The sequence below is a fragment of the Fundulus heteroclitus genome, chromosome 13, assembly GCF_011125445.2.
Source record: "Fundulus heteroclitus isolate FHET01 chromosome 13, MU-UCD_Fhet_4.1, whole genome shotgun sequence".
Lineage (NCBI taxonomy): Eukaryota > Metazoa > Chordata > Actinopteri > Cyprinodontiformes > Fundulidae > Fundulus > Fundulus heteroclitus.
The window spans coordinates 5289561-5316326 of NC_046373.1; the positions used below are offsets into that span (position 1 = coordinate 5289561).

General features: G+C 42.1%; 2 protein-coding genes across 2 annotated transcripts; both read left to right on the plus strand.

The window, feature by feature from the left end:
• Positions 1-3345: 3345 nt before the first annotated feature.
• zbtb8b (zinc finger and BTB domain containing 8B) lies at positions 3346-9891 on the plus strand. Its single transcript, XM_012854853.3, has 5 exons — positions 3346-3516; positions 3952-4145; positions 6127-7051; positions 7162-7340; positions 8844-9891. Exons 2-5 carry the CDS (start codon positions 3972-3974, stop codon positions 9156-9158), a joined length of 1593 nt encoding a protein of 530 aa, XP_012710307.2. The 5' UTR covers positions 3346-3516; positions 3952-3971; the 3' UTR covers positions 9159-9891.
• A 3296-nt stretch (positions 9892-13187) lies between these two features.
• LOC105919524 (alpha-L-fucosidase 1) lies at positions 13188-17409 on the plus strand. Its single transcript, XM_012854854.3, has 8 exons — positions 13188-13586; positions 14460-14594; positions 14976-15113; positions 15262-15367; positions 15493-15693; positions 16626-16816; positions 16976-17075; positions 17212-17409. Exons 1-8 carry the CDS (start codon positions 13246-13248, stop codon positions 17344-17346), a joined length of 1347 nt encoding a protein of 448 aa, XP_012710308.2. The 5' UTR covers positions 13188-13245; the 3' UTR covers positions 17347-17409.
• The last annotated feature ends 9357 nt before the right edge of the window (positions 17410-26766 follow it).

Sequence of the window (26766 nt, forward strand, 5' to 3'; positions counted from 1 at the left end):
TGACATTACATAACAGCGATCGCTTTGCTTTGTCTCGTCTGGGCTTCCGCGGGTAAATCACGCGCCATCATAATCACAGGCATGAGGCGAGGCCTGATCATAAATCACCGGGGTTATTTGTTCCTAAAAGGGTTGCTGGGTGCAAAGCGACATTAAACCGTCCCGCGGACTGGCGGGCATTGTAGGGGCTTCACGGCCATTGCTTGGCTGTGGAAGGCCCGTACGAGAGGGAGTTTCCTGCCATGAAGTCAACAAATGACCAAAACAAAAGGTCTTGTGTTCCCCGGGGGCCCAGTGAGAGGAAGGTCAGCACCCAGAACTATCACAAAGCTCAGCCTAATTTTGTTTTGTTTTGGGTTCGACTCTTGGCGGATGGGTCAACTGCCCGCCGATGCCTTCATCAGGACACGATGCGTCCCTCGCGTCAACTTTACGAGGCCCGAACCGAACCCCCGTTGGTTCGTGCTACTTTACTTTTAGCACAAATAAGCATGGATGGGTTTTTTTTTTTTTTTATGTTACGAGGTACCATAAATTTTATTTGGCAAAAAAAAAAAAAGGAATGAGGCTGATGTGTGGCGGTTCTGCGGTTCCATCAGACCAACACGGAGCCTTTGTGTTCACGCTGTTTGCCATGGGAAAATATCTGAAACAAATAAGTCGCCTGGTCGGCACCCATCGGTGCAAAAAAACACTTCCAAAAAGCTGCGGATTGTGCTTTGAGGGTGTGGTGCAACCCTAAAAGGAACTACTTGTTTATCCCTGCTGCGTCTGAAAATGAGAAAGGAACTATTTTCTTTCCAAAATGGAAGGCAAATAAACAAGCATTCATGAGCAGACAATGAGGGCGGGCGGGTGTGCTGCTGCGAGCTCAAAGCGGTGCAACGGGGAGAGGAGGCGATCATCATTAACACCACTGCTACGGCTTCTCCTCATACTGATTGGACTAACGGAAATAAAGTCTTAGAGGGATCTAAAACTCTAAATGAACTGAGATGTTTTGCAAGGTCTATGTGGCAAATGTTTATTTTTCATTTCCAAGACCTCTTGATTTTTTTTAAATTGAATTTGTTTTAGGTATTGCCTTCAAAACGTATTCATATCCCTTAAATATTTTGTAGTTTTGTCACATTACAGCCACAACCCTGTCTAGTTTATTAGGAATCTATGTGACAGAGCACCACAAAGTAATGTGTCTTTGTGAAATGAAATGAATGCACGGTTTTCTGAATCCATTTTTAGAGACAAAAACAATAAAAAACACATGAAGAGTGTCCTGTGCATAATGCCTTTCCCGTAAAGTCTTATATTCAAGTTTTTTTTATAATATCAATTTTTATATCATCCCATACGAGCTTTATTTACAGAGCACTTTAAACACCCACAGGAACAAAGGGCTGTACACAAAGTAAATACCTACAGGATAGTACACATTTCAATTAGTTGCATCACATATTTATTTAATAATCTTTTTCTTGTGTCCTTTATAGTGCGTATCTTTCCAGCATCACTCACTACCTCCGCCTAAACCTCCCTGTAAATGACAATAACATGAAATTCTGTACTGGCTTTTGGTCTTGACGACCCCCAAGACTATTAGAAGACCCCATCTGGCCAACCCTTTGAAAAATGCAGGAGGCGCCTCTAATCTAAACCATTCCGACTGTAGCGTTGACTGTTTAGGTTGGCTGTCCTACTGAAAGCTGAACTCCTGCCCAACTGTCAGGTCTCATGCAGCCTCCAACTAGTTGTCCTCCAGGGTTGCCCTGTGTTTAGCTTTATCCATCTCTCAAACAACTCTGGCCGGCTTAACTTTGCCCGGCTGGGAAAAGCGTCTCTACAGCATGATGCTGCCGTCACCGTGTAAACGGGGATGACGTTCTCACGCTGATGTGCTCTGTTGTTTTTGAGCCACACTTATCATTTCGCACCCAGGCCAGAAAGTTCATGTGATAGTCTCATCCGCCCGCAGCATCTCCTTTCACATGCTTTCTGTGTCCTCTGCATGGTCTGCTGCAAACTGCAATGGGGATATCTTATGGTGTTTTTATTTTCATTTATTTATTTTTTTTGGCTACCCTTCCATTGTGGAGTCCACAACAAATAGCTTTCATTTTGACAGATTATCCCACATGAGCAGTTTAAACTGCCCTTCTGTTTCTTTCTGATGCTCCTTGTTCCTTAATGTTCTTTAAACAAACCTCTAAACTTTCACAGAACAGCTGAATTTATACTGAGATTAAATTATACACGTATAGGTTCTGTTTACTAATTAGCTAATTAATAGGTTGGACTTGATTTTATCGTGGTGTATCAGAGTAAAGGAAGCTGAATCTAAGTGCCACTCTGGTTTGCTATAATGATAATAATAATTCTTAAAAAAAAAAAAGCTGAAAGGCATGTATCATTGGCTTTTCTATTCTCAAGTAAGCACTAATTTGTGTTGGTCCATCAAATAAAGACAAAAAATCCAAATAAAAAGGTTTTTTTTTTATTTGTAGCATGACTACATGCATGAAAGGCAAACAAAAATGCAAGGCGTATGCCTTCTTTTGCATGACTGTGTGGCCGTCGTCCCAGCTAAATGCTTACTGGAAGCAAACAAAATGCTGCAGCACGGCATGTGAAGACGTGCATGTTTGTGATTATGCTGCACCATCCAGTCACAATGCCATTTTTTAGCAACACTTGTAAACATTTCAGAACCGACTGCCATAGTGTTTAAAACGTGTCCCTGTTTTGCTTGATGGGAAATTTCAGCCTTATTTGTTTATTTATTTTGTCTGTCTCTCTCTCTCTGTTTTTCTCTCATGACTTGCCAAACGATTTCCACGGCCTGTGCAGGCAAATCAATTTTGCACCCATAACATCACTTTGCTCCAGAGAGAGATGTCTTCAACTACTTGCAGGTATCATTATTGCTTACTTCCTGTACTATTAGTTGTTTGGGCGTTGTGACATGGGACAAAACTGATGTCCAGCCCGACTTTGGTGACGTCACGCATGCTATTTCATCTCCAATGTTTTGCAAAGGGGAAAAAAAAAAAAAAGTTTTGCAAAGGGCACCGAGTATGGCAAACTATTTCAACATAAAATCGGCTTCACCAAAACTTACAATGCTAGATATCTGAAATCGGTTTATGACTATTAGTTGAAACTGAAGTAATATATCTCTATTTATGTGATCGCAAATATCTTGAATTGTTCTTTCTCGACAGAATGTGAATAAAGACATTTGAAACTGATATTCTGGATGGTCAAAATTTAGTTTTTACTAGCCAAGACTCATACGAAGCCGATTTTATGGTAATACTGCCTGCCAAACTGGCCAGGGAGAGCGGGCGGAGAACGTTATCCGTGAACCGGGCACCCTCGCTCGGTCAAACGATTGGACGGAGGCGTGATTGTTTGGCGAAAGCGGAAGCGTTGGCTTTTGTAGGCATGGGACAATGAGCCTGGCAAGCTGCTGTTTCCATCGCGAGTGGGCTTCTTTTTAGGGTATTGCTGGGTACACAGGTAAGCATACGACGAAAACGTTTACAGCACCACGATCACAAAACGCTTCGTAAAGACACAGCTTGTCCTGGAAACGTAAATGATAATATGTTAGCAGCTAGCTCTGCGGTGCTAGCTGCACAGGCTAGCATGTTAGCAAACAGAGCAGAGCTTTAAATGTCTTCCGGGTTTCCGTATGGGCTTAGATGTGGATTTTGGGAGCCCCGGGCAGCATTTATTTTGATTGACATAATATTACGGATATTTGCATGTGTTGTTTAAAATGTAGTGTAATTCCATACTAATGTAATGTCAAACATTGAAGATGGAGTTGTCAGATGATGTTGCTATATTAGTTGTTGTTTGTTTTTTGACCGTTCTAGCGTTGCATCTTGTCGTTTTTGTCCTGATTTCTCCTGATACCCCCTTTCCCGGGTTTGTTTATGTTCCTGCCAGAGCCACGGATAAGGGGAACCATGGAGGTGCCCTGTTACCTGTCCAAACTGCTGTTTGAGCTCAACGAGCAGCGGAAGCGAGACTTCTTCTGCGATTGCAGCATCCTGGTGGAGGGGCGTGTGTTCAAAGCCCACCGCAATGTGCTGTTTGCTGGAAGCGGCTACTTCCGGGCTCTGCTGGTCCACTACCTGCAGGTGAGGATCGAGGTCTTTTCCATCGGTTTACCGCCTAGGATTGCTGGGAATGTGTAGGCAACGATTTTTAAGTGAATATGTTCAGTCAATATATATATATATATTATTGACAAAGCCCTTCTTTACTGCATGCAATTGCTCAAGTACATACCCAAAGCTGACTAAAACTCTTAAGTAGAATTATTTGGTGGATTTTGATGCACTCCTAACTGACCCACAGACGCTGTTAAGAAACTAATCCCTGTCTTTCTTTGAGCTGTTGATACGGTGTATTGCAAATAATTCAAAACGGCATGAACTTCTTCAGACCGACCAGAAACATCAGTGTGTTTTTTATTTGAATTTTATGGGATAGTCCAAAACAAAGTGGACCATAATGTGGTGCATGTATTCAGTCTCCTTTACTCTGAAAGCCCTAAATAAAATCCAGTGCTACCAAATGGTTTAACAAGGCAGCAAATAAATGAAAAGCCTTTAGCCTAGTGCACGCTCCGTCTTGCTTGCCTCTCATCTTCCTTCGGATCATCCTGCATTTAGGCCTCAGAGACGGAGGGAGATCACCGCCTCTTTTGTCCCCTACAGTTTGAGCGAAATCAAGTCCAATTTTGGTGGTCTGTAGGATCCATAAAATGTTCCCCCCCCCCCCCCCCCATCAGTTCTTCCACCCTGGATTAAAGCTTGGATTGGTGATAACATGAACAAAAACACAAGAACAAACAGAAGGAGCTGAGAGTCTAGGGTGGCTGCAGCCCCCTGTCTCAGCATGGATGGAAAATGGAGTAAACTTTGATTTAGATTTAGCGGTTGAAGCAGCGTATGGCTGCTTAACTCTTTAGCCTTCCACCACAAACTCGCGATTATGACTCATTTCTGCTCCAGGTATGGAGTAAAATGTCAACTGTGCCTGTGCAGAAAAAATAAATAAATAAATATATATGCGAATAAACAATGTCAGCACCCATGCTGACATGCATCCTCTTATTAATCTGCTCCTGAGTTAGACAATCATGAATTTAATTTAGAACCAGTTTTAAGCCCTTGGCCAGAAAAAATTGCCGACATGGTCAGACTCAGTCTTGTTCTGCTGCAGAGAACCTCTAGCAACAATTACTGGATTCCAGGAAACCTTTTTAACTTCAAATTCTAGAAAGGAACTGTGATTATATCAATTTAGTCTATAAGATCTTAGAGTGGTTACAAAGGACCCAAATTTAAAGAGCAGCAGTGAGTGAACTGCTTCTTCCACTTAATTTTGCGCACTTGTAAAAGGTCTTTATTGGAGAGCATTACAGCTCCCGTTCTCATTTAGTGTTGTTAAATGACATCTGCAATCATGTTTATAAAGAGTGTTGGCAGTTTTTATAACCAGCTGTTGTTTGGCACAACTTTTCTGAAACTTGGCATTTGAGAGAACAACAAGGAGGACTTACTGCTTCAGTTAATCTCAAATCTATTGAATGAGCCACAGAGACCGGTTAAATAACTCCGGCCCCCCACAGCAAGTAACTTATACAATGTTGTTTAAGAATGTTTAAAATCTAAATTAAATCTAATTAAAATGTTTGAGTTTAACATTTAATAATACCATAGTCAAAAATGTATTATTGGCATAATCGAGTAATGATGAATAAATACATTTGAATTTTTGTTTTCATAAAAAAATATCTAAGAATAAGTTGAATCATTTTAGGTTCTTTAAGACCGTTCTTAGGCCTGACAATAAAACAGCCATCCAAAAGTTCAATAGTTGCTTTATTTTGGTCAAAGAAGGGTTTGTGGTCACTTATATGTACTTATCGGTCCGTCTTAACCCTTCAGTTCTCTTTTTACTCTATTGGCAAGTTTTATTTCACGTTAAACTGTTACACAGGATCATTAACTTATTCTATTGCTGCTTCGGGACAGCTCAAAGCCTTGTTTTGTTAAAGTAAGTGTATGCAGAGTTGTAGATTTAAACTTGGGGTCTTCGTCTCATTTTCAGGACAACGGACAGCGCTACAGCACAGCGTCGCTGGACATCGTGACGGCCGACGCCTTCTCCGTCATCCTCGACTTCCTCTACTCCGGCCGCTTGGCTCTTAACAGCAACAACGTCATCGAGGTGATGTCAGCAGCTAGCTACCTGCAAATGACCGACTTGGTGAACTTCTGTAAAGAGTACATCCACTCGTCTTTGGAGATCTGCAACAAGGAGAAGGAGAGGAGCACGCAGAAAGAAAAGCAGGCGGACGACGGAGCGATCGGACCTGCAGACAGCGGAACTCCGTCCGCGACCGTATCAGGTGGCGCGGGCGTAAGAGGGCCTGGCGCAGAGGCTGCAGAGGCAGATGGAGGGTCAAGTTTAGGTCCTGAGGCAAGGATCTCAACAAGTACCCCCTTGTCTACTGCTGCCGCCACCCCTGCAGGCTCCAGTAGAAACATGGACAGTGCTTACTCGTCTAGGGAGGGCTTTACGTCTGGGAGTGAAGAACAAAAGGGTCACATGGATCAGACTAATCTCTCATCCGCCTCATCCACAGCCTTGACTCCGGAGTTGGTAAACCCTAAAATAGAGTACGACCCTGATGAGGAACTCGTAGAGTCCCCCGACACCAAAGACCTTGCGCCGTATCCTGGGTCCTCCCTACATGGCACACACCACAGCAGGTTACTTCTCCAAAGTCCCTCAGCCTCCAACGAGCGCTCCCCTTTAGGCTACAGCCCTTCGTTTAATGCCCGGCAGCTGATGGAGATTCTGTCCAGAGGAGAAGGCCCCCGAGGGCCCAGTCTTTTAGGGGACCGAGCGGGCCAGTGCTTCACCCAAGGAATGGCCAGCAGCACAGGAGGCAGCAGAATGGATGAAGGTTTAGGCTTTGTTGGGACGTCCATAATGGAGATCCAGTCTGATTGGCTTGGCGAGGACACGGGTAATTGCATCATTCAGTCTTACCTGTTGATGAGTACGCCCAATTAACACCTAACGGCAAGTTCAGTACAGTAAAGTAGGACATATTCTGTTGTCTTTCTCCCCCTGTAGGTGATGGCTTGGTAGTGCCAGTGAAGCTCCACAAGTGCCCTTTCTGTCCATACACTGCCAAGCAGAAAGGAATCATGAAGAGACACATCCGCTGCCACACCGGAGAGAGGCCCTTCCCCTGTCCCATGTGCGGCAAGAGGTTCACACGGCAGGAGCATCTCCGCACCCACGCCCTTAGTGTAAGAGCCGAGTGTGGCTAACGCGGCACACAGCAGGGCAGACTGAGATGGCATCAATGATCCTCGGCAGCAATCCACCCATTTTTCGCCTTGTCTAACAGTAGTTCAAACACGACCTTTTTTGTTTTTTCTAAATCCCTCGAAAAAGGAGGCTTTAATATTTATAAAACACAAAAGCCAATCGGTTTTACAGCACTTTAAACACAGAGGATGCCATTTATAGTTCTATCAAACATATCAAACGCTTCTGGAAAAATGCTTCCGGACACAGATGTGTTCTTGCTCCGTCCCTCATGGCTGGTATCCTTGGAAACCAGAGTCATACCTTTCCAACGACCTATCACACGTCTTTTTCCAGCGTTGTCAGGCAACACAACGTCCAGGCGTAACCGAGACACTTTTATAACCTCCATTTGAGTCTTTACAAACCGCTCTGGACACAGTTGATGATTTCCAGCATGAATGTCTTGATCAAAGGCTCCGTCATTTACAGAAGGAGTCCTACAACGGAAATCAGCACTTTTTGACCAGATTCTTTTCTATGAAACGTAAAACGTATTTGGCTAAATTGTGCCAAAATGACAGCTCCGCCTTGCACGCCGTCCACTAAACCCGTTATGGATCAAACATGCTTCAACCGTTTCAGTTTGCTGCAGTTAAAGTAAAGATAATAGATACAATCTGAGGTGTGTCTGAGGTCAGTGGATCCCAACTCTGGTCCTCAAGTACCCCTGTCTGCGTGTTTTAAATGCGTCTCTGTTCCAGCTCACCTGATTGAAATGATTGGATGGCCTCCTCTGCATGCCATCAAGTGATCCATCCATTTAAGTGTGGGACGTGGCAGCAAGGAGACCTAAAACATGCAGGACACGGGTACTTGAGGACCAGGGTGGGGAACCACTGTTTTGTTTTTTTTTAAAAGGAAGTTCACTGTTATTCACTGTTTATTTATATATATATATATATATATATATATATATATATATATATATATATATATATATATATATATATATATATATATAAAAAACTTTAGTTAAGGCAAATTTTTTTTCTTTGTTCAACACAGATAAATCAGACATAGTAACAGTTGAAATAGTGATTCCACTGGAGCAATATTGTGTTATCTTACCTTTACACTGGTTACCACAGGGTTGCATTTAGGCCTGATAATTGTGAGCTATTCTTTTATGTTATTCCAGTTGCGTATTGTCAGGCAGAAATAGCTCCTGAACTTTAAATATACTATATGCTGTGGTGGATATGTTCAAATGGGATATTTTTCAAGTCCCAACAACGTTTTGTTCAGAACTGCAGCGTCACGCAGCACTTCCTGCAAAGGTTATGGCAGACAAACTTATATTGAGCCCAATAATACCAATTGGCCCCACCGCTCATGCTCCTTTAAGTGTGTGTTTGTGTGCTCCTGTTTCCTTCACCAACTCTAATCTCTAATATGCAACAGCCAAGTCAGAACAATACCCACTGTGTGTCTGTCCGTAGGTCCACAGGCACTACTGGCCCGTTTCGTGCAAGAGCTGCAGGCGAACGTTCACCGGGTCGGGCGTGTCCCCGGGATTGAGGCGCTTCGGCATCTGCGACAGCTGCAACTGTGTGACCACCACGCATGAAGACGCGGCGCCCGTTGACCCCTCGAGCCAGGCCGAGCCCATGGTGCGCGCGGACGGGACCGCAGACTGGTCCAGCTTTATGGACGACGTGGACGAGGTGGAGGTCGGCAGAGTGGAAGACTTGGTGGAGAAACAGATCCTGGAAAGGCAGCTGGCCGAGTGCTCTGATGTCAGTCACACACTGTGAATTTCCCATCCGCTAGTGACAAAACGGGGGGCCCCCGCTCCCTTACAGCATCACTGCAAGGTTATTTATTTAGTCACTCATCTGTGTCCGGAATATCCCGTCCAAAGCTGCCTTTCATCTTGTGCCAGTGATTTGTCGGCAGCAGGGAACCTGTGCAGCGTTTGTCCATTCATACGTAGATGGAACTTTGAATTTAAAACAGGCCAGCAGAAAGTATTCACACGAAAACCTACATAAGATGGCCCACAATGACGGAGAAAACCATGTTCTCAGATGTTTTTCTCATTTTATGAAAAAGTTAAAATATAAAAGAAACGTAAAGGTATAGTGGACGATCTCTATTCGGCTTCCAGTTCCATGAGGATCACCTTATCCATTAGTTGTCTCACCTGCAGATCACTGCGACGTGTTCGTCTAACGCTAATGTGCCTGCTCGTTTTTTTTGCTAGTTCCCTCTTGCTGCCATGCGCACTACTAGTGTTTATGTATCCAGTTAGTTTTGGTTTCAGACGTTTATTGTAGCTCCACAACTCTCATCGTATACTTTGCCTGGTAGTTGCAAGAGGCAAACTGTCTTACAAGTTTATGAGAGAAAGAGGAAGGAAGAAATGAGACCAGAGTGTATTTGGGAGATCTTTTTCACGCGATCCCCCTGAAGAGTGGAAGGTAAGACGGTCTTCCACATGCGCAGTTACTCAAAAAGGGACTCGGGCGTTTCTTACCTACTTTTCAGGAAAACTGATCCACTATACCTCCATTTGCCATGACGCTACACTATGCTGCTTCTGATTTCCACCGATCATTCTTCAGAACCTTCGGCAACGTCATTGCCGTCCAACTTTGCTAAACTCTGTTAATTAAACATGATTTGGACTGGAGCTCAAATGACTTGTTCGTAGACCTTCAGGATTGGATTGTGTTAAAACACAAATCTGGGTAGAGATACAAACATTTCTCCATGGTTGAATTTCCCATAAAAGAGCGGTTTGAAGTACCATTATTCAGAACTAGAACAAGTTTGGAACTGCTAGAAGCCTCCCTAGGTTTGCCTGCTCGACCAAACTGAGCTATGAGGAAAGAAGGGTCTTGGTCAGAGAGATCAGCAAGAACTACATAAATCTATAGAGGTGGCAGCGTCACGCTGTGAGGATGCTATTCTGTGGCAGGAACTGGACTTACTCTATACACAACGGGCCAATATAAAAATTCTTAAAAAAAAAAAAAAGCTGCTCCAGATTGCTCTGGTACACACACTTTGGCAACAGTTCCTCTTCCAACACATTGACCCAATTCGAACAGATACAGTAACAGCAATGTGTCCTCAGGACGTCTCTGTGTTGTTGTTTTTTTTTTGGGGGGGGGGTTAAAGCTAGCTCAATGTGCCGTAATCGGCATCTGTGCAACCTTCTCGCAGACTGTGAATGTTGTCTTCCTGAATTGCCGTGTCAGGGCTCGAGAGGATCGGAAGAAAAGAATGGGAGAAAGTTCCCACAGCAGGTGTTCCAAGTATGTAGACAACAAAACATTCAACAACATATTAATCCGTCGGTACAAAAACAAGACTCATTTGACAAAACTTGGGAACAGAGCAGGTGTATGAATACTTTCTGGTGTACTGTGCTTGCACGTTTAAGGAGATGTGCATTCCTCTGTGCAAGCTGTACACAGGGAAGCCGAGAAGCTGACGTTCACCTGGCCACTCTGAAACTTTTTGGCTTTGCCACTGTATATAAAGATGTCTGTCATCGTAGCTCTACATACTTTATTTATGTCCTTGAGGACTTTCATGTGTATTATGCTATAAAAGGCTAACACAATACAGACGTAACTGTGATCACAGAACATTTCTCCTGCATCTGTATTTTGTGTGTGGACCTTGTCTTGGTTTCAGTTTGAAAGGCTCCAGAATGGAGAGATATCCATAGATGTGCTGCCATCTAGTGGCTCAAACCCCTCACGTTTTTGTTGTAAAATGGGTCAACAAGTATGCATGAAGTTAAGAAGGTAAAAACAGAGAACATGTTTTCAAAATATATTGCAAGAAGCCCTAAAACTTTGGCAAAATAAATTAGAATGACAGTCAGGGTGGTTTTAAAATGTTTCTTTGAAGAAGCGTATGATCCGGTGCAGTTAGCAGGAGGTGAGCTGACCGGGCAGCCGTCATCAGTGATGAAATATTTGGTTTCAGCTTATTTACGGGGCACTGATGTACAATTTATGCCGTCTCAAGGCACTTAGAAAGCAAACGGATCCAGTTTGTACTCAGAAATGTTTAGACACTCATTCTACTCATATAGACAGATTTGCTTCTTTAGATATACATTGTGTTAAACTTTTAAAGTCTGAATGTTAATCAAAGTTAAGTAGTGATTTTAAGATCAAATCATTTGACCAACACCTAAGGAACTCTAGCCTTGACTACTTTATAACTATTGTTTTAATAAGTGAAGAACGGCAAAAGGGCCATTAAGCTATGCTGTTCAGCACTGATCCAACACAATGAATGCATCCGTGTTCTGCATCAGTCTGTGTGGTGGCTCTTGAAGCGCTGACTAGCTGTTTCTAGTCCCAGTTTCTTTTTGTAGATAATTTTTTCCCCTTCCACTCAGCTTTCCAGTAACATCTGGTTGGTCACTCCAGCTACTGCCATCTTTGTGGATGGTGTCAATAAACATCTGCTGATTGTGTAGCTCATAACACCTACTACATTCTTGTATTAAAAACTAGTTTTATTGGTGGAATGAAAGATGTTCTGACAAACTGAATTTGGCATAAATGTTTGAAATAGATCAGCGTGTGCAATTAATCTAATACATGGTTTGTACTTATACAAATTACATCAACTTTTTGATTGTATTCTAATTTATTAAGATGGCCCTGTACATTGTTATATTTTTTCTAAATTCATAATAATGGATCCGTGTTAAAAAACACTTGCTTACCTGGACAACAGACAAAAAAACTATGGCTAATCTATACATCTGATGTGGTCCAAGCCATCCTGACCACCGGTTTGATTAAAAGAGAAAAAAAAAGAAAGAAAAGAATGCAAACAGTAAGGTTGTGGGAATCTGATTCACTTTCATGTATTAGGTTCATAGATAAGGCATGCACATTACTATGTTTGAGAGCAATATTCCATTTTTTTAAATTATGTAATGTGCAACTATGGTCCTCCAGTGGTGACTGGGCAGGAGGCAGGGTACACTGGACAGGGCACCAGTCCATCGCAGGGTAACAGAGACACATACCAAAGGGCAATTTTAGAGGGAACAATTTACCAAAGTCATGTTTTTTCTTTTGGATTGTGGGAGGGAGCTGGAGTACCCAGACAGAACCCACACATGCACAGACGGGACATGTAAACTCCATGCAGAAAGAACCTAGGACCTTCTTGCTGCAAGGTAAAAGTGGTACCAACTGTGCCACTGCGTGGGCCGGTTTGCATATAGCCTGAAGGCATAAAAAATTTCCACAACAGAACACGCAACGATACAAAGATTTGTTTACCTACTTTCTCAGTTTTTTTATGCTGCAAAACGACATATGTTTTCATTAACATGGAATGTATCGTCTTCTCGAAAGTTTAACATTGGTCTTTGTTTTGAAACCTAAAATTAGGGTATACACGTTTTGTTCTTCAACTATCCAACAATTTATATAGCCCAGTAGGTGTTCATAAATTTAAATAAGTTTAATTTTTTTTTTTTTTTTTACAATAGATTTTATGGCTGTAGACATATCTGACATTTAGTAGGAATGAGCTCTTTGGAGGGATTGTAAAAGTTGCTGCGTACTGACTCGGCAGAATTCAAATAACCTTTAAAGCTAAAAGGTTTGTAGTTTTCTGTCAAGTTTTTTTTTTTTTTTTTTTTAAAGTTGTACATTCCATCCCAAACGTCGTTTAGTGCACTTTCTATGTCAGATTTAAACACTATATTGGATTTGCGCTGGTTAAAGGTCCGATGCAGTCCGGCTAAAAGTGTTGGTCACGTGATGCTCACATGATTTCAATCACGTGACGGGGAAGCTGCCTTCCGACAACAACAGTGGCCGCACGTGACGCAGCGCATCAACCCTCGCGCTCATGGCTGCCGTCTTCCTTCTCCTCGTCGCCTTGGCGTCTCCCGCTGCGGCTCGTTACACGCCCGACTGGGCGAGCCTGGACGGCAGACCGCTGCCCTCTTGGTACGACGAGGCCAAGCTGGGCATTTTTGTCCACTGGGGCGTGTTTTCAGTGCCCGGCTTCGACAGCGAGTGGTTCTGGTGGCACTGGCAGGGTCAGCAGCCGCCCGACCCGAAGTGCGTGAGCTACATGTCCAAGAACTACCCGCCCGGCTTCAGCTACCCGGAGTTCGCCCCTCACTTCCGCGCTCAGTTCTTCAACCCGGAGGAGTGGGCGGACATCTTCAAAGCCTCTGGCGCAAAGTAAGGTGCTTTAACATCTTCTGCAGAGCCTCTTCCACCAAATTCTACTTCCGGGTGTCGCCGGATCAGAAACGGGGTCTGTGTGGCACTTGCTGTTTTTTTTATGACGTTTGCAACCTCAAAACTTGAATGAATGTTTTTTTTGGGATTTCATGTCATAAGTCAGTACCAAAGTGTGAGGAAGAAACGACAAATGGCTTTACAGTATTTTTTTTTCTTACAAATACAACTGAAAAGTGTGTCGTGTATGTTTATGCGCATCCGCCTGTTCTGACTGCCTTAAAATAAAATGCTTGACCTTAAAATCCGACATGAACAGACAAGGCGAACCAGGGGCCCATTGTAACTCTGGAGGAGCTGCAGATAGCCTTAGCTCAGGTGGGACAGTCTGAGTACTCTACAAATCTGGTGTTTATGGAAGCGCAGCAAGAAGAGAGCCACTCTCTAAAGTACTCCCTTTGTAGTTTGCCACAAACCCTGGACACGGCACATATGTGGGAGGTGACGTACTTAAATGCGTGGCACAGATTCAGAATGAGGGACCATCCAACTGGATTTAGGCTTTTTTTGCCAAGAGGAATGGGCAAAAAGCCAGTTTCTAGACTGTAGAAAGCCGATGGACATACCCCGAAAGTGTCTTATGTGGCACGCAGCGAAATGTGGCTCAACAAAGCCTTTCCTCCAGGCTGCCGAGTACAAATAGACGCCACACTTCTCAGATTACTGCCTACTCAGAGTAAAATGAAGATCTGTCACATAATGTCCCGATAAAATGCATTAGTCTGGGGTTGTGACACGGTAAAATGTAGCAAAGCTCAGATGGCGCCGATACTGTTGCACGGCCTTGTGGGTTTCACAATGTGCTCTTCACAGATATGTTGTCCTGACTGCCAAACACCACGAAGGATTCACCAACTGGAGGTCTCCGTACTCCTGGAACTGGAACTCTGTGGACACGGGTCCTTACAGGGACCTGGTGGGAGAGCTGGGGGACGCAGTGCGCAACAGGTGGGTCCTCACCATTGGAAAATAACATTTTTTTTATTTAAAGCGCAGAGTTTTCTGCGCTGGTAAATAAAAAAAGTCTGGTAAATGAGCGCGCTAGGCACACAAAACGCAGCAATAAACCATCTGAACCACATCGGCTATAACTGAAAACGTGTTTGGTATAACATAGTAAACATACGAGAATATGTAAACGTTCCATATTTGTTTAATGGTATATATTATCCTGACACCGTTAGGATTTGTGGTGAACTCGGCCTTCTGTGATTTGGAATCAGGTTATTTTTATGCTAGATTTCCTTTTTAGTGAGGGCAGACTAGGAGGAATTTTGAAGGTTTTTTTTTCTTGGTAGACCTTCAAAGGTTTGTTGTTTCGTCACTTAGATCGCTGCACTATGGCCTCTACAACTCCTTGTATGAATGGTTCAACCCCCTGTACTTGGAAGACAAGAAGAACGGATTCAAAACCCAAAAGTTTGTGATGCAGAAACTGCTCCCTGAGCTCTACAACATGGTCGTAAGGTCCGGCATATTTTCTTTTTTAAATTACAGTTGTAAACGTTTTATGTTTTCAGTCTTACCTGTTATTACTGTTGTTATTACTGAGCAAAACACCGCCACGCCTTAGTTAAATTAGCTTGTTAACTGGTCCCCTTTTCTTGCTTTGCAGGTACAGACCTGAGGTGATCTGGTCCGACGGCGACTGGGAAGCACCCGACGCCTACTGGAACTCCACCCAGTTCCTGGCGTGGCTCTACAACGACAGCCCGGTCAAAGTCAGTGTCCTTAATGACGGGGAAGCAGTAGCATGCAGGGAGATTCCACCGTCGGTTTTAAAGCACGGCGCAAAACTAGAGTACCGGCTCCGGACCGTCCGTTTACAATCTCCTCCTCGTCTTAGGATGCTGTTGTGACCAATGATCGATGGGGAGCCGGCTGCGCCTGCAAACACGGTGGCTTTTATAACTGCGAGGACAAATACACCCCAGGACAGCTGCCCAAGCACAAGTGGGAGAAGTGCACATCTGTGGACACTTTATCCTGGGGATACCGTCGAAACATGAAGCTCCAAGAACTGATGGACCTGCCTGCTATTGTTTACGTAAGCTGATTTTTCTTTCAATCAGCCACAGGGTGATGTATCCCCACCCCGAGACCAGCAGAAACACGGAGGTAGTTGTGAGGTGGAAGGAAACTAGCATTGATTTAATTTTTTATTTTTATTTTTTTACACATAAAACATTACATGTGTGGCGTGTCTTCAGCCACCCTGATTCCATACTTTGTAAAACCACCTCTTAGGTATATACAGTCTGAGGTATATGGCACCACCAGCTTTGAACACCTAGAGTAGACACTGAATGTTTTTGCCTATAATAATAATAATAATAATAATAATAATAATAATAATAATAATAATAATAATAATAATAATAATTAATAATAATACTTTATTTATATATACATTTTTTTTATTTATCTTTTACTAAACAGCTCAAACTCAGCCAGAATGGATGGAGAGCTACTGTGAACATCAGTTTTCAAAACCTTGCAGCTGATTCTCGGTTGTATTTAAAACTTTGACTAGACCATTGTAACACACTAATTTATGCTAAACCAGTCCATTGTAGCTCTGGCTTTATGCTTGGCATGGCTGGTCCGTTCTCAGGTCTTTACCAGCTTCCTGTATTTAGCTCCACCCGTCTTCCCGTCGGCCTGAACAACCCCCCTGCTGAAGACGCAGCCACCTCCTTGCTTCATGGTGGGGATGGAGTACAAAAAGCGTTTCATTATTATTATTATTATTATTATTATTATTATTATTATTATTATTATTATTATTATTATTATTAATTTTTTGAAAAGTTTACAAACCTGTCCCCTTCATTCCACTTCACATTTGCACCAGTGTTTGAATTCTGGAATTGTATAAGCACATCTTCAAGGGACTAAAAGTAGAAAGTCTCATTATCCTAATGTCATTAACTTTTGTCTCATCGGTTCAGGAGTGACCGCTTCTTGTTCTCTTCCCAGGATCTGGTCAGCACGGTGGCTCTCGGAGGTAACTATCTCCTCAACGTGGGTCCCACAGCCGATGGGACCATCCCCCCAGTGTTTGAGGAGAGGCTGAGGGGGCTGGGGGCGTGGCTTGAAACCAATGGGGAGGCCATCTTTGCCACCAAACCCTGGAGAGTCCAACTGGAAAACGCCACTGTGCCAGTGTGGTAAGAAAGACGGAAAATTCAATCATTTGGATCTGAGCGTTATTCCTTGCTGATGCTTTCCCCGCTTATGCTACTAAAAACGAAATGGGTTTGGGTTAAAGTAAAAAACTGTAAATGGTCTTCATGGGTGATGGTACTTTTTTTTTTACCTTTTTCTAGGTATACCTCAAAAGGTCCAACAGTCTACGCCATTATAACAGCCAGACCCCCAATGAGCACGCTGAAGCTGTCGATCCCCAAAACATCAGCAGCAACTAAGGTAAAGGAAATATTCACAGTACTGTCTTTCAGCTGGCTGAATATTAGTCGTTCTTTTGGAATGCGTAGATGTGAACAAGTTCAGGAGCAATAATGTAAAGATGAAAAGGAACAAACAGAAAATGTTTCTTTTCCAGGTGACCCTCTTGGGAACTCCATCGCCGTTACCCTGGGCTCCGGTCTACCCCAATGCAGGTCTCACCATCCTGTTACCTGAGCTACCCTCCACTGCCGCTCAAGCATGGGCACTCAAACTGGACGCTGTGCAGTGAAATTTCAAATCAAAGCATTTTACACTCTAAGGCCTAATATATTAAATGCAATTCATGTTTTTATTTCCGGTATTTTCCGGTTTTGATTATTACACTTTTCAGGGATAATTGGGAAATTAATGGACTACTCTTAAAGTCTGTGTTTATAATGATTTTTTTTTAATTTTTTTATTCAAATGAAAAAAATAACACTCGTCTTTGACTATTTCTTTATGTTAAGGACTTGGTGTTTATTGCTGAGGTGTGAAAGCGTCTTATTTTTGCTGTTGTTTGTCATCACTTTATGGCCATGGATGAAAAGTGGAATTCCTGCTCAACTTGTGCAGCTGTCTTGGCATTTTTCTCAATTGATTGTCTTCAACTTTCTGGAAAATGAAAAGCACTTTCTTTGTGTATATATTTTTTACTCCTAATAAAGAATTCCTTCAGTTTTATGCCATTCCTAAACAGCCAAATGTTTAAATTATGTTGTACCAGCTGAAAAGTAGCAGGTTGTGTGCTACACAGTGACATGGTTCTGAGAAAAAGGTCATGCTACGTATTTTCGCTGACTGGTTTCTAGGACCTACTGCTGTGCCCCCGGAGGTTAGGTGTCATTCATCTTTCCCACTTTGGCATTATAGTACCTACTTTTGTATACTAATTATCCCAGATGTTACCCAGGTGTTCCTGCTACTTGCTCCTGCATTTGGTTATTGGATGGCTTTTATTGAAATTGGGTTGTAATTAGTGTTGCGCCGATGCCATTTTTTTGGCCCCGATACCGATACCTGGCTGTGCAGTATCGGCCGATACCGATACCATTACTTTGAAATTTATGTATGTGTGTATATATGAAGAACAGCATACTACTTGGATGTAAAATAATTGCTATCATGGCTTTGTCAAGCTGCTACCTTATAAAAGCAGGAAAAAAGACTAATACAAAGTGAATCCAGTAGAACTAGTGAGTGTTGGGAGACAGATGGCATACAAACATCAAAATGGTATCTGTGACCTATTTGTTGGTACTCGCCGATACCGATACCACCATTTTAGTGCGGTATCGGCGCCCCGGCCGATATCGGTATCGGTGCAACTCTAGTTGTAATGCAAGATACAATATAATGTTTGAAACATAGTTTAGATTAAGTCCAGAAAGACTCTGTTTTTCTTTTTTTTTTTCTTTATTTTCCCAGTGTCCTGTCTAGCAATGTGGCAATAAGAATTGATATCTTAATGCCAAATAGAGCTCGACAGATTTTACTTTCACAAGTGGAGCAAACAGCTTTCACCATAATGCTCCGCTTGAGAATTTCAAATTATATGGACACTACAATGGGAAAGTAGGAGAGTAAAAGAAAAACAAGAAGAGAAAAAAAGAAAGAAGAGGTGAAAGAAAGAGGAGATAAAAGGGAGAGATTGATAAAACCTTCTCCGTCTGCTCCATCACCTGGAAAGAGACACAAAAAGAACAGCACAACCAACAGACATAAAGCAACAGATAACACCTTGATACCATTGCTAAATCATATGTATTATTATTTAAGCTGACATGTGTAATGTGATGCCTAAAAAAGAAAGTAAAAGAAAATAAATAAATAAATTATAGCCTTTCTGTATATAAGTGAACATTTAATACCTGGGACCCAGCACCTGTGGGAGTTTGTGAGAGTGCACTAGTTTAGGTGAAAATTATCCAGAAGGAAATAGTTCGATAGTGATTGTGGAGAACCGAAGACCCACCTTCCCCGAGCACAGAGGCAGGAGTCAGGGGACCCGTAACCCCAGACTCCCAAAGGGGCCCCCAAAGCAGTGCGCCCGAGAGGGGCCTTCACAGGAAATCTGCAACCCCCCACCCGAGGAAAGAGGAGAGACGACCCCGAGGAAATCCCCCAGCCACCACAATGCCGACGCCCCCAAGAGCCGCGGGGACGAGCCCGTGGGCTCCGCCGGCAGCCGGCCGCGCTGAAGTGGTCCTGGCCATGGGCCCTGGGGGCCAGAGGCCCCAGGGGCGCAGGGGCCCCGGCCGCCCCCCGGGGGGCCAGGCCCCGCGAAGCCACCGCTGGGAATGGGCTGGCGCCCACCCGGGAACCCGCCCTAAACCCGAGGACCGTCAACGCGGCAGAGGAGGGCAGGACGTGGGGGGAAGACTCTGTTTTTCATTAGGATGGGCCAGGATAATCTGATTCTTCTATATTTGCAAACTACATTCCTTCACATAGCACGATTTATTGATTTATCATAGGATTTTTAGGCCTACTCTATTTGTGGATTTGTTCTAAAAATAGTTACAGCTGCTAAGATAAGGATTACCTATAAAGGAATTTACTCATGTTCTGACTGGGGGGGTTTTTCACTGAACATATTAACAATTTTATAAGTATTTATGTTTTTAAAAGGTTGACGTGAATTTCTCGGGTGATTGGCTGGGCCGCTCTAGCAGCTTGATTTTGTTTCTGTGAAACTGCTTTTAGATCATTGTCATGCTGAAATGCCCACCCTCGTTTTATCATTCGTTGTTTTAGCAATACGTCTGAGATTTAACTCCACATCTGAAAATTTAGAGGTTCAAATTGACTAAGCTAAACCAGCACTTCCTGAGGTTTGACCCCAGCAGTTAGCCTACCAGCCTGGCATCGGACTGAATGATGCCATCATCTATCTGCTACACCGAGTTCTGGTCCATCTGGAGAATCCTGGAAGCATCGTGAGGTTCTTTGATTCCTCCAGTGCGTTCAACACCATCCAACCAGGACTCCTGAAGAACAAGCTGGAGCAATCAGGAGTGGACCACCACCTGTCCCAGTGGGTACTGGATTACCTCACTGGTTGACCGCACCACAGGATGTGAAGACACGTGTCTCTGACAAGCTGAACTGCAGTACAGGAGCAGCGCAGGGAATTGTACTGGCACCCTTTCTGTTCACCCTCTACACTGCAGACTTCTCCATCAACTCACCAGGCTGTCACCTGCAGAAGTTCTCTGATGACTCTGCCATAGTCGGTGTCATCACTGGTGAGGACGACTGAGTGCAGACAGTGGATCCAGAGCTTTGTAGACAGGTGCCAGAAGAACCACCTCAGGTTAAATGCAGGGAAAACAAAGGAGCTGCTGGTGGCAGATACAGATACAGACCCACCTCACTGACACGGGTGCTGATGTGGAGCTAGTGGACTCTTTTAAGTTCACGAGTGTTCACCTGAACAAAAAACCTGGACTGGAGTCATAACACTGATACTCTTTACAAGAAAGGACAGAGGAGACTCCCCCTCCTAAGGAAAATAAGGTCTTTGGGAGTGCAGGGGACATTTAACTGTGATGGCATCAGTCATCTTCTAGCAGCAGCTGATCTGTAGTTGAGAGGAAGCTGCTGGATAAACTCATTGGGTGGGCCAGTTCTGTCCTGGGATGCCCCAGTGCAGGTGGTGGGAGACAGAAGGATACGGAAAATCACATCATTGATGGACAATGTCTACCACCTCCTACATGGTGCTGCTGCAGAGCTGGAGAGCTCTTTTAGCCACAGACTGCTGCATCCTAGATGCTCAAAGGAGCGCTTCTGCATCACGTTTCTCCCAGCTGCTGTCAGACTTTATAAGCTCTTCTGTTCACAATCCAATAACTGTTTTCATGATGCTAATGGTTGCACAGCTCTGATCCGATCATTAACCGTTTACACTGTTCGCGGATGCTAAGATAACTTGCACATGCCTTAGCTACTTGGGGAGGCTGCTGCGCTATCATGCACATTGCATATCATGATATTGTGTTTGTAAAGAGGATGGAATCTTTTCCACTGTGCAATATTTCAATTTATTTACTCTTACTATGTTATTTACTTTTTATCTTCTACCCTTAGTGTTTCTTTAGAGCTAATTTTAGATTAGACTAATTTGTTAGACTTCTTTCTTTGTTCATTGGTAATAATTGTGTGTACCTGTCTGTGAGTTTGCAACTGTCACTCTCAACTTTTCCCACTACCGCAAAATAAAGGAATTCTTATGTAAAATTCAAGGTTACAATATTTTTTGGAGGCGTATGAATCTCTACAGAGGAGGGGTAGCCATTTATGTAAAAGATCATACCTGCTGAACTCAGAGAGGACTTGATGTCAGCAATTGTTGCGGTCCTGTGGTTCCAAGAACATGTCCCACACTCGAAAGCTCTCCTGGTTGGACATGGCTACAGACCACCAAGTGTTAATTCTAGGCATGTTCGAAAAGATGTGCGATTTAAATAAGATTGAATTTTTGGAAGCCCTAACTATTGATTGGAACGATCTAAAGTCTCACCTACTTACTTTTACCAAAGAATTTAATCTAAAGCAAGTTGTGACTCAGCCAACCAGGGTGTAGGTGAGACAAGACGGCTCTAAAACTTTAACAAGCATAGATCGTATCTTTGCCAACTCAGCCGATCTGTGCACTGACGCATTTTCAACACCGGTGGGCTTTAGTACTCATAACCTCATTACAACTCTGAGGATGACAAAAGTCCCCAAAGCTGAAGCAAAGAGTAACTTAAAGTGACCATGTAAGCTTTTGAATTAAAATCTTTTTTTTCTTCTTCATTTTTATAAAAGGTGTGAAAAACATACACTGGGACAGGGTTTTATGGGGAAGTGATCCAAATAATTATCGTGAATGCTTTAATTTCCTCCCAGAGGTAGTGGCTAAACCTGCATCTGGAAAAATAAAAGTAACTGTTTCTGATGATGACGCAGCGTCTCCCAGTTGGAACTGAACAAGCTGAAATCAATTTGCATTAAGTGCCATGAAGAAAGAGAAGTGCTTAAAGGGCTGGAAAGCCGTCAGTAACTAGAACACAATCCTATGTTAATTTTTATTTTTTTACTGACATTACATTTAATAACACCTAACTTAATTTGTAAACATCCAGGCATGTGTGGACTGGATGAGTCGTTACCTGCATCTGGTGAATATTTCATGTAAATCAGACCTCAAGAAATATTTTTAACTAGAAAATCGATAATGTGAGCCATACTTATTTTACCCTCCCTACATAAGACTTCTTGTAAGCTAACTTTGCAAAAGGCACCTGTCGTATGTGTTGCCATTTTGTCCCTCCCTTCCTTGGCAATTCACTCTAGAAAGGTATTTTTGAGAAGTACACAGATAAACAAAAAAGTGCTCAAATTTCATGAATAATTTACATGTATATTTTGTGAAATGTGACATTACGACTCCTGATCAAACCTTGATAAGTATAAGCCACCCCCTGCTGGTGCATATTGATTGGAGCTACATAACCGCTCTTTCCTCTCAAACATCCCATAGCAAAAAGGCTTTATGCTAATAAGAAACAACAAACGAGCACAAAAAGACAAAGGAGAAATAGGAATAGCAGTCTTAAAAAAATGCTCTGTGAGCAATAGGAAAATGCTTATAAAAACTGGATGTTTCAAACCCTCAATTTTATTTTTATTTTATTTTTTGGAAATCAAAACATAGTCTCTGTGATTTGGGGTTCCGGGGAAAAAAACAGAAGAAAGAGATAAAAGTATATTTGTTAATCAAAATAATAATAATAACAAATTCTGCTAAGTTTTGATTAATTAAAAATATAAAAGTAAAGTAAGTGACTGCATAAATATATTTATATATATAAATATTCTGCCCCTTTAAGCTAACTGGTGCAAGCAGTTTCCCCGTTGTTAAACTGGAGAGTTGTGTGTCAAATGATTGTAGGATCAAAACTGCAACATCTTTGAGGTCCAGCCTCACTTCCATCAGTATATTCCTGAAGCAATTACCGCAGAAATTTAAGAGCGTAAGGACAAGTCAGGAGATTTCCAACTCACTGTGCATCATATAATGTTTAGTTAATCCCAGCATGAAGAGCTAAAACATGTAAAGTGTGTTAAAATCTGTTTCAAGCAGGTCTTCCTCACTCTTTGAGTCACTGGACAAGAAGACTGTTGATGAAGGTCGCCGAGACGCCTACAACCACTGTGAAGGAGTTAAACGTTGCAAAAAACACATCATCTCTATGACGAAGCATGGTGGTGACAGAATCATGCTCTGGAGATTCTCTGAGACACTCGGAAGGCTTGTAAAGGTAGCGGAGGAGCTGAATGCAGAAAAAGGTCAAATGCTGGGGCATAATCTGATACGGTCTGTCAGTGAGGTTGGAGTTGGGGGTGATTTGTTGTGTGGCATGACAACAACCAAAAGCTTAGAGCAAAAGTAGCAGAGAATTGCTTCAAAAGCATCAAATCAAAGCCCAGATCTTGATCCTCTTGAGAATTTGTGGTTGGACGTACCTCACCTCAAGCAACCTGACAGAGCTCCAGCTGTTCTGTGACTACCGCAGTGTCCAGAGGAGCCGGTCTGCTTTAGGTCTTCTGAACGCTGACCTGAAAGGGGTGAACAATAATAGAGTCCTACAACATGGCTGGTTTATTTTAAAGTAAGTTAAGACAGGGAATTTTCTTTGCAATTTTTTTGTCCCAAACCCCCCAAATTATACTGACCATGATTTTATAAAAGCAATTAGAAGGTTAAATATCCCACACAGGTGAATCCTTTTTACAGGCATTGTATGACTTAAAGGTTGACAATTATTTTGTTTTGTTTGGGTCATCAAAAAAATATATCAAAATTAGATAAAAATCCTAATTTTAACTGTTAAACAATGTTAGATTTTTTTCTGTTATAACAATTTCTTGTCATAAAGCAGTTTCATCCTACTGCACACATTGACAGAACCTATTAGCAACAAGTTTTAGTAAAAAAAAAAATAATCAAAAAGACGTGCTACCAAAAAACGTTTTGCACCCTGTGCTCCCATTTTTCTAGCCATGACTCTACAAAAAAACTTTCCAAACCTGGAAATACCTTCAATTGGTCATTGACGGACAAGGCTTGTCCAAACCTTTGATTGGTAGCGCATATTGAGAAGATACCACCAATCGGCTCAACCTTGCTCGCATAATTTGTTTCAGATTAACCGCAAAAACAATGCTTTCTTTACTGATTTTTCAGTTTCCTAAAAAAAAAAAAAAAAAAAACATTCAAAGAAGCAACACACCAAAAAAGACAAAGGAGACACAGCACCGTTCGTTTAACTCGCTAAAATAGCTTTATAATAATATTGATAGTAATAATATTAGCCATTAGAAAATGTCCAGACAACGTTGAAAGTGTTACATTCTGTGTTGGAGTAAACCACGTCACAGTGTGCCATCTCTCCGGGTTCAGCGCCATCGAACGTTCCTCGGTTAGGACACATTTAGACCCATGAAAACATGAGAGCAAGAAATAAACTTGTATGTACAACATGAGTAAAAAAACAACAACAAAACATCCCCCCCCCCAAAAAAACACTAAACAGGACCACCAGCCTGGAGATTGAATTCGGACAACGTTTCCTGGTGTGTTCTCGTGCATCGTGTGTGGGCGATCCCTCAGTGGCACAACAAAGGTTTACACGCTATGGTGACTCTATTGCTCTGCTCGAGTCAGCTTTTTTCGTAGAAGAAGAGAAAGAAAAACTCTTAAGGTTTGTATGTACAATATGCTGTCTTGGCACTGAGTTTATGATATATATATATATATATATATATATATATATATATATATATATATATATATATATATATATATATATATATATGAAACAAGTGAATTCATGCTGAAAATTGCTCTAACATATAGTGATAATACAAGAGAGAGGAGGGAGTGGAGAACTAAAGGCTGTTTTGCCTTTGCTACATCATAGAGTCGAGTAACTAGAGTGAAGTGTCTCCGTTAGTTCGGACGTCCCGCCTTGATTTCCTCCTCTGGCTGGCACTGAGAGTTCGGAGTGGAGTAAAAGCACACAGAGGAAGAGGTTCTAGTGTTTGGATGGTCCACTCCCAAAGATGACTTCCTTCAGCAATTCCTCATCTCTCATGGGGAGTGTGCATCATTGAGCCCAGAAAAAAAAAGGTCTTCCCAGAGTTAATCAACTTGCTCTTCTGCTACTCCATCTCCTTTGATAGCAGCGATTTATTGAACTGAACATAGAATAAACTATATATTTATATATATTTCGTTGCTATACACATGACTTGCCCTTGATCAGCCTACAGAACAAATCCCACCCAATAGCTATAATTTAACAACACTGTATTAATAATGAAAGTAATGGCACTAATTAAAACCTTTTATGACAATAACCAGTGTAATAATATTCTGATAACAATAAATGCAATTTTAAGATAAGCAATGTCCATTGATAACAGGTATTTACACTTTGTAAACATGGCGATGTCAGGGTATAGGTATAAATTTTGTTGTTAATTACACAGTAATTGCTCAGTTGTCTCTTACCCTCATGGTTAGGTGTGTGTCCTGTAAACCCTACAGCGTTAATACACACACACACACACACACACACGTACACACAGACAGAATTACACCTCAGTTCTAAAGGCACATTGGAGTTTCAGTTGAACATCTGCTTGGCTTTCAGCCGTTCTGGAGCAACAAAGGAGCGGGGCACACCACGGGCACGAAGCCAAAAAGCACATTTTAAAGAAGTTTGGCCACAGTAAGAGTTAAAGCATTAAGGTTCTTATCATGAATCATAGGGATCCTAATTATGCTCAGTGATTTTTAGCAATAGCCATTTAAGGCTTTTACAGACTGTAATTAACACTCTGCCTATGGTGTGGTCTGCCAGTAACATGCCGAATGCAAAGTTCTGCTTGCACAGTCGGGAGTCGCACAAGATGATACTTATGTGCAATTATGAATAATTTTCTTTTGTAGACAAGCACCTTCAGGGTCCCCGCATGTGATTTAAGGATTAAACAAGTTTCTGGCCAAGATTTTACACACGGGTGCCAGTCAGATTAATGATTAAGAGGAATCTGAAACTGTACAAGATATGGAAAGCTGGCAGTTCTGTTTGCTGGATATATTTAAGCATGATTCCTGTCTTGTTTTCTAGGGTAGTAAATTTTGAGGGACATCTGATGGCAAAAGTAATATTTTTAAGGAACACTGTCACTAAGAAAAGTGTAAATTGAGTGTAGAAAAAGTGAAAAGTGTAGATTTAAATTGATGAAACACTCAGCAACACAAAGAAACTAAACCAGTGACAGCCTGCAATTACACTGAAAAAAGATTTGGCATTGTGAAATCAAACATTAAAAAATTAAACATTGAAAAATCAAACATTGATAAGTCAAACATTGTTAGAAAGTAAAAAAAAAAAAAAAAAACATATGATATTCTCATTTTATGCTGCAGCATTTTTTCAATGAGAGATGTTTTCAGTGTCAACTGAATATCATCATATGTTTTTACTTATGTTTGACTGATCAATGTTTAATTTTTCAGTGTTTTAGTTTTCAAAGCCATATCCCTTTTTTTCCGAAGTCATTGCAAGTGACTTTTCAATGTTTATCCTTTCAGTGTTTGATTTCAAAA

Excerpts from the sequence above, each read along its gene's own strand:
- LOC105919524 (XM_012854854.3), top strand. The coding sequence starts at position 13,246 with ATGGCTGCCGTCTTCCTTCTCCTCGTCGCCTTGGCGTCTCCCGCTGCG. Across the intron at positions 15,114-15,261 it reads CTCTACAACATGGTCGTAAG|GTACAGACCTGAGGTGATCT; the intron begins GTCCGGCATATT and ends CTTGCTTTGCAG. Across the intron at positions 17,076-17,211 it reads AAACATCAGCAGCAACTAAG|GTGACCCTCTTGGGAACTCC; the intron begins GTAAAGGAAATA and ends TTTCTTTTCCAG.
- zbtb8b (XM_012854853.3), top strand. The coding sequence starts at position 3,972 with ATGGAGGTGCCCTGTTACCTGTCCAAACTGCTGTTTGAGCTCAACGAG. Across the intron at positions 7,052-7,161 it reads TTGGCTTGGCGAGGACACGG|GTGATGGCTTGGTAGTGCCA; the intron begins GTAATTGCATCA and ends CTCCCCCTGTAG. Across the intron at positions 7,341-8,843 it reads TCCGCACCCACGCCCTTAGT|GTCCACAGGCACTACTGGCC; the intron begins GTAAGAGCCGAG and ends GTCTGTCCGTAG.